The following is an 8,150-nucleotide window of genomic DNA, read 5'->3' on the forward strand; positions in this document are numbered from 1 at the left end:
ACACACTATTGTTCCTAACAAACAAACAAGGGACAAGGACAGGAGGAGCTTGGCCGAAGATTAAAAAAAAGCATATTTTAAGAAGGAGAAGAAAGCCTTGGGTGAGTCAGGACTATCACAGGATACAGAATAGAGGAAATGGAAGAAGCTTCAAAACATGGCTTTATATTTTCCCAGATGACATGTTCTCTCTACAGTACAACACATGGAATGGTTTTCAGAGTGTGCAGGTTTACACTTTCATTGTGAATGGGGGGTAGCATGTTTACTCTGGGGTGGGGGCTGTCTCGCATTGCCAGACCTTCCTCCACAACGCCACGGAGGATGGTCTAGCTACGCCACACAGCATTCTGGGCTGTGAGAAAACCCCTGAAAACATATCTGAATACTCAGATCCAGCCCTTTCTGTCATTGTATCGACACACTTCCTCCAGACAAATCCAGACAGGTGCTTCTGAGTTGGAATGCCTCCCGGCATTATCAAATAATTGACGTCAATTGTCAAGATGATCCAATTCTGTTTCCACACATTCAATATGCATATTAGGCTAGGAGCCATGGATTTATTATAGGAGCCAGGTCCATATATCAAGGTCAAAAATATTGTGATTTTTGATCTTCTCCATACCACCCAGCTCTATATTCCTGTGCAGCTTAGGGATCAATGTCCCATCACAATGCATTCTGGGTATTTCAGGAGCTAACTGAGGTACCATTTACGTTTTACTGAGTGTTTTTAGACTTGAAAAACTCTTCAGAAAAAGACAAACTGACGGATAGATGGATAGAAACATGAAAGGGAACAGTTGTTGTTATAACACTGCGTTACGAAGTCAAATTACAAAGCAACTTTTCCATTAAGGCTATATTTTCCCATTAAGGCTAACGTTATTTTACCAATAAGGCTAACGTTATTTTACCATTGAGGCTAACGTTATTTTTCCCATAAAGGCTAACGTGTTTTTACCATTGAGGCTAACGTGTTTTTACCATTGAGGCTAACGTTATGTTACCATTGAGGCTAACGTTATGTTACCATTGAGGCTAACGTTATGTTACCATTGAGGCTAACGTTATTTTACCATTGAGGCTAACGTTATTTTCCCATAAAGGATAACGTGTTTTTACCATTGAGGCTAACGTTATTTTACCATTGAGGCTAACGTGTTTTTACCATTGAGGCTAACGTTATTTTTCCCATAAAGGCTAACGTTGTTTTACCATTAATGCTAACGTTATTTTACCATTGGGGCTAACGTTATTTTACCATTAAGGCTAACGTGTTTTTACCATTGAGGCTACCGTTATTTTACCATTGAGGCTAACGTTATTTTCCCCATAAAGGCTAACGTTGTTTTACCATTAATGCTAACGTTATTTTACCATTGAGGCTAACGTTATTTTACCATTGAGGCTAACGTTATTTTTCCCATAAAGGCTAACGTTATTTTACCATTAAGGCTAACGTTATTTTACCATTAAGGCTAACGTTATTTTACCATTGAGGCTAACGTTATTTTACCATTGAGGCTAACGTTATTTTTCCCATAAAGGCTAACGTTGTTTTACCTTGAAGCTAACGTTAGCTAGTTCCCCATCACGCGCATAACATTGTTATGATGGTTGTCAATACGGAGTCGCTCGGCGACTTAAGACCTAGAAAACCACACATTTTTTCGACATGCTTTGACATTTCAACGGCACATTCATCTTGTAACGTTAGCTACATGACACGTTTCGAAGTTAAAATATAAAATGGTCATGAACAACAAACTGAAAATGTCATTTCACCATGTTTCTCTGAGCATAACGTTGTCAGACTATAAAACCATGAACCTTGCTCCTCTAGCGTTAGCTATGTTTTGTGCACGTCAAGCTGCAGTTGCAGTTACACACATATAACCGTGTAGCTAACTAGCTAACAGTAATACATGTGACCATTGCTTATTACGACAGCCAATTTACCTAAAACGGGGAGCATGTAAAGAAGCTAACAGTGAACGTTAGGCCTGTTGCTTAGCTAGCTAGCTAGCAGCAGTCCGGTTCGTACACAATCAGAGAAATTCCCCACGATTCGAATCGAATCGAACAGAACTTACCAGCGTTGGTTTGGAGGCACCAAAGAAGAAGGCAGACGAAAAAAGCAGCAGACATTGTTGATATTCTTCGAGGTAACGTGTATGACAGTTTTTCACATGGACTCATCGTTTAGGAGTCGGACTGACTCGGCCGTTCGGCTCTCCGGTTGATACCATAGACACAGTGCCAATGGCCACCATAGACAGTATAAAGTGCCATCTACTGTCAAGCACCTCCTATCACTAACACACACTGTTCCGGTTGAACTTTCAAAATAAAAGCCAGCCAATACCAAAGTCTGAGTATTTTTCCTTTAATATGGGATATTTGCAAATAGAATTATCCTTTGGAGAATACTTTTATCGCCATTCATATATGCCATGCACATTTTTCAATATCATACAAGCAGCAAAATGTGACAAGACCCTTTTTCCTAATGTCCTAACATCTCCCTACCACTATTATAAGTTACCTATATAGTTACCTATGAGTTTTGTTTTTAAAGGTGTACACTGTGTCATTTATTTAAGAATTACCAATTCTTAATCCAATCCGATAACCCAACATCAGCACGTCTCCGATAATGATAAAATTGTCTCCTTATGAAGTGATAACAGTTTAACACTCATGGGCTCAGCACTTGCACCGGTGGAAACACAAGCAGACAACTCAACAACTAAACTGTCCCACATTCCACCACTGACAGATAAGGGCTTCATGTACACTTTTATGTTTTACTTTGAAAGAACAGTACTACTATTTCCGGTCTTATTTCTGTAACTTGACGCAGTTTGAGGAAGAGTGGTGGAGACAAGATAGTCGCAGTAACTGCCAGAAAGACAGGCCATTCCAGGCAATTCAATTAAACTAAATTTTATGGCTATCATATTTTCCGCTTGTGAATATTAGCTTCAGAATTCCAGCTATTGTTTGAAAGAACCTTCGTTTCATTTTCCTTTTCACCATTTTTATTTTACTTTTATTATAACCTTTATTAAAGCAAATATTTGTGTTTTAAGACATATGTAGCCTATACATATTTACTGTACATATATACATACATATTAAAACACAGTATATACATATATACTGTACATGTACACATGTACATGTATACACATGCAGTATATACATATATATTTTTATTTATGCATGGGCCAATGATGGAGTACTCAGTCCCACTTGGGTTGCTATTCTCTGGACTCCTGATGTGGTTCCAACTCCTATTTGGGGACTTGGACTTCGACCGGGACTTGAACACGGGGGACTCGAGACTTGTCTCGGACTCGACAGTTGGTGACACTGGTCTGAACACATACTATGTGTGTGTGCGCAATAAATATGGTACATATTGGTGTACACATTTTACATTGTGCATTATTACGGGATGGATTCAAATGTAACAGATGTGTTAGCTATTCTGTTATCAAGTAGCTGTGGTGAATCAGGGACATTTTCCCCATATGGTCCCCCGCTGCTGACAAAATGGGGTCTGTTAGAGGACATGGAGTGGAACCTCTCTGTCTCCAAGCTCTCAGCTGGAGCTCCTCCTGGAGGCCGGCACGGTGCACGCCAGTCGATGTCTGGATCAAGTCTTATTTCTATCACTCGCTGACTATAATACAGCTACTGTACATCTCAAATGCTTTGGTGATGCATTGATTCTCACCAAAAACCCAGTCGTGATGTTGCATTTGAGTTACTTATTCCATAACCAAATCCTCCATATGAATCTTCTCTAGATAGTAACACTGATAATTCTTACAAAAACAAAGACCAGCTTTAATAACAAACAGTCACAAGAGTAGTGTAAGTTATATATTACTTTTCGTGGTATCGCCAACACTAGTTGTAATTAATAAAACATTTTTTTTGAAATGTCCCCTTTAAAAGAATGAGTTTACAGAAACAGTGTTTGTTTTGTAGTTTCAGATTAAGAACTTTATTGCAAAATTAATATAAGCCTGCTGTATCCTTTTTTTCGTAATTTTTTTTTTTTACTGTTTTCAGCGGTGACCCATTCATCAGAATGAAAGTCTGTGGACTTTAGCAATTTCTTTTCTTTTGCATGCCGAGGAGATGTGTTCACATCTCGAGGTTTATTCTGAATTTGCCTTAAATCACCAGAGAATCCGTGTTTCACGCCAGAATAAAATCTAACCATATTAACCGAGGCAAACCAACTTTAACACATTAAAAATAAAAATGACTTTATTAACTAAGTACGACATTGCTACAATGAGGAATTGCCAAATGCTTTACAAAATGTGATGCCCATTAAAAATAGATTTTCCTGTCCACATGCATACTTGATAACACAGAATCATACACGGTTAAAGGGTAATTTCATTTTTTTTTTACCTGGACCCCATTTTCCCATGCATTGGTGTCTAAGTGGCTGAACAAGACTCTTTGAAATGATCCAGTATTGAGCGAGAACACTGTAACCTGCAGCTGGGACCCGGGCTGCGATGTAACCCTTTATATATATATTTCCAATGCTAGGCTTGGATTATTATTCAGATTATTAGAAGTGTCTGACAATAGAGAGATTGACCTTTTTGTTTAACAGGAAACAGCTCCAAAATCGCCAAACCCACCAGACTCCATGTAAATAAACAGTACTTTAGCCATCATATTTCCACATGTAGAAGGGTGAACTAAGGGTTAATTTCAACCAATCCAGACTTTACTCTTTAAAAGAAGGTCTACCTCTGTAGGGATCCTCTCCATAATGTTGTCAGACACTTAGAATAACAATCTGAGCCTCTTAGTGGCAAAAACAGCACTTTTAGTGGACAGAATTGAAGGTGCGTAATTGCCCGTTAACGTTACATTGGAGCTTATTTCACTATCTGCCGATTGGAGCTGTCTTGCTTAACATTGGAATAATTTTTAAAAAATGTAGTTTGTATAAACACAAAAACACGGGCAAATAGGGTGCAGGTTGAAAAAATAAAGAGTTACCCTTTAATTGTGGATGGACAACTTATACCATCATGGCAGCTTAAATACTCAGCGCGGGTAGCTCCAAAGGGCCGTGTCGCACTCCTTCTGTTAACCACAGTATGTGGTAAAACTGCGAGTTGTACAGGACAAAACTACATATTTTCGATGTGGTACCAATCTTGTACGTACTGTACTGTACATGTCTCTGTTTCTAACCCTCTTAAATCAAACAAGAATCGATTATTTCCCAGTTTCTCGGTGTCTTTGCGGTCGTCCCTGCTGGTAATCTCCAACAGTCCCGACGTCTTCATTGTTCCAGTGTTCCCAGCATGTCTCTATGTGGTGTCGGGCTGTTTGCTGCAGCTAGTCCCTGATGCCTCCAGAGGGAGCCCCTCCTCCAGGGTGCCGCCGCCTGCCACGATGCTGACCGGGTCAAAGACCTCCTTAGGTGGACGGGAGTTTCGCATGTCTAGGTACATGGACGAGTTGGGAGGGGCCAGCAGGTACTGTAGGGTGGGGAAGAAAACGGTTTCAGGTTTGTGTTAAATTAACTGAAATACCTAAAAGAAGGAGAAAAAAAGAAGGCACTTACGCATGAAGACATGCACGAGGACATGACAGGGTCTGAGGGACACACACACACCCATGCAGACAAATATGACGATACACACCTCTTTAAAGTGCTGAGGCAGTGCATCCTTTGGGCATAGAAAGTTGGAAATGCGTTTCCGATACACGACTGCGGCCGCCACCACGGCCACTGCCGTCGCCATGACGACAAACGTCACCACCGCTGCCACCCAGGGTGCCTCTTCTTCTGCAAAACATTGAGACCAAGGACAGAAGTTCGCAGTATGTTTTTACACTCTGAATATACTGTGGAAACTCAAAACCTCCTGCAGAAATGCTTCACATTAGCACTTATTGATAGAGATAGTGTGATAGTTTATATATATATATATATATATATATATATATATATATATATATATATATATATATACTGTATATATATATAAGTGTGGGGTCACTTAGAAATTTCCATTACACTCCATTATAGACAGACTACCAGCTGACATAAGTTGCATTGTTTTTTTTAACCAGGGCAGTTTTCAGATTACATTTTTGATTACATAATTGCAAAAGCATTCTCCAATGTTTTCTCATTTAATTTTTTTAAATGATATCTGATTAGTGAACATAATGTGCCTTTGGAACATTGGATGAATGGTCGCTGATAACACAATGTACATATTGCATTAAAGATCCGCCCCCCCACTCAGATCAGCTGGTATTCTGTCTATAATGGAGTGGAATGGACATTTGTAAGTGATTCCTTAAACTTTTGACTGGTAGCATCTCTGTGTGTGTGTGTGTGTGTGTGTGTGTGTGTGTGTATATAATTTATTTTATATATTTATTGGTATTGTAGAAAGCAAACATATTGCATGCTAAATTCTAAATCATATCACCGAAGTAATCTACAGACATTACAGAAACAAAAATAGGTAATAGATAATGAGTAGATAATCAGACTAGATAGTGATCAAAGCTGCAGTAGCTCAGGCTGTAGGGAGGTGGGAACCGGAAGGTCGCCGGTTCAAATCCCCGCACGGACAAAAGTACGGAGTGTGGATCAGTAGCTGGAGATGTGCCACTTCACCTCCTGGGCACTGCCAGGCGTCCTTGAGCAAGGCAAGAGTGCAACAGAGTGTAAATTGTAATTTTCCCACTGGGAATAAAATAATAAAAGTATAAATTAAATGACATACTTATTGACATCACCTCTGGTAGTTATTTAGGGAGTGCATAACGGCTTCGTAGGGTTTTGCATCGTGCACTCCAAATACTCCAAATACATTTAACCGCGTGTCCCGGTATATCAGACAAAGTTTTAAATATCAAGTCCCAATAACTGAAAAACTTTGGGCACAACCAAACTAGACAGGACATATCCCACACCGGTCAAATAGATTATATATATATTTTTTTTTTATTTTATATATAAGTTTATTTCATCCTGTATAGGCTCGTTGCTTGGGTGGAAACTGATCTGTGTCTCCTTCAAAAGCCACCCAAGGATTGCTTTTAAAGGAGACGTGCATTTTTTTAATCCATCCATCCATCTTCGACCACTTATCCGGTATCGGGTCGCGGGGGCAGCAGCTCCAGCAGGGGACCCCAAACTTCCCTTTCCCGAGCCACATCAACCAGCTCCGACTGGGGGATCCCGAGGCCTTCCCAGGCCAGGTTAGAGATATAATCTCTCCATCTAGTCCTGGGTCTTCCCCGAGGCCTCCTCCCAGCTGGACGTGCCTGGACCACCTCCCTAGGGGGCGCCCAGGAGGCATCCTTACCAGATGCCCGAACCACCTCAACTGGCTCCTTTCGACGTGAAGGACTGAGCTTCTCACCCGATCTCTAAGGGAGACGCCAGCCCCCCTCTTGAGGAAACCCATTTCGGCCGCTTGTACCCTGGATCTGGTTCCTTCGGTCCTGACCCAGCCTTCATGACCATAGATGAGGGTAGGAACGAACACTGCCCGGTAGATCTAGAGCTTTGCCTTCTGGCTCAGCTCCCTTCTTGTTACAACGGTGCGATAAACAGAATGTAATACCACACCCGCTGCTCCGATTCTCCGACCAACCTCACGGTCCATGGTCCCCTCACTCGCGAACAAGACCCCAAGGTACTTAAACTCCTTCACTTGGGGTAAGGACTCACCCCCTACCTGAAGAAAGCCCTCCATTGGTTTCCTGCTGAGAACCATGGCCTCAGATATAGAGGTGCTGATCCTCATCCCAGCCGCTTCACACTCGGCTGCGAACCGATCCAGTGAGTGCTGAAGGTCACAGGCCGATGACGCCATCAGGACCACATCATCTGCAAAAAGCAGCGATGCGATCCTGAGCCCACGGAACTGCAACCCCTCCCCGCCCCGACCACGCCTCGATATCCTGTCCATAAATATTATAAACAGGATTGGTGACAAAGTGCAGCCCTGGCGGAGGCCAACCCTCCAGAACCTGGAACGAGTCCGACCTACTGCCGAGAACCAGGACACAGCTCTCGCTTTGGTCATACAGAGATTGGATGGCCCTGAGAAGGGACCCCCTCACCC

At 41.6% G+C, this 8,150-nt stretch overlaps 2 protein-coding genes across 3 annotated transcripts in view; both read right to left on the reverse strand.

Moving 5' to 3' along the window:
- The window catches only part of il10rb (interleukin 10 receptor, beta), a 20,081-nt gene extending 17,772 nt beyond the window's left edge, over positions 1-2,309 (reverse strand). For both annotated transcript variants that reach the window (XM_034885341.1, XM_034885340.1), the window contains exon 1: positions 2,100-2,309. In XM_034885341.1, the coding sequence (XP_034741232.1) occupies positions 2,100-2,205 (106 nt within the window). In that variant the 5' untranslated portion in view covers positions 2,206-2,309. The remainder of the gene's footprint in view (positions 1-2,099) is intronic.
- A 2,921-nt stretch (positions 2,310-5,230) lies between these two features.
- The window catches only part of LOC117952796 (interleukin-10 receptor subunit beta-like), an 8,416-nt gene continuing 5,496 nt past the window's right edge, over positions 5,231-8,150 (reverse strand). The window contains exons 6-7 of the mRNA XM_034885343.1: positions 5,700-5,845; positions 5,231-5,534 (exon numbers count right to left, since the gene is read on the reverse strand). Of these exons, the coding sequence (XP_034741234.1) occupies positions 5,364-5,534; positions 5,700-5,845 (317 nt within the window). The 3' untranslated portion in view covers positions 5,231-5,363. The remainder of the gene's footprint in view (positions 5,535-5,699; positions 5,846-8,150) is intronic.

Source organism: Etheostoma cragini, chromosome 11 (assembly GCF_013103735.1).
Source record: "Etheostoma cragini isolate CJK2018 chromosome 11, CSU_Ecrag_1.0, whole genome shotgun sequence".
In the NCBI taxonomy this organism is placed as follows: domain Eukaryota; kingdom Metazoa; phylum Chordata; class Actinopteri; order Perciformes; family Percidae; genus Etheostoma; species Etheostoma cragini.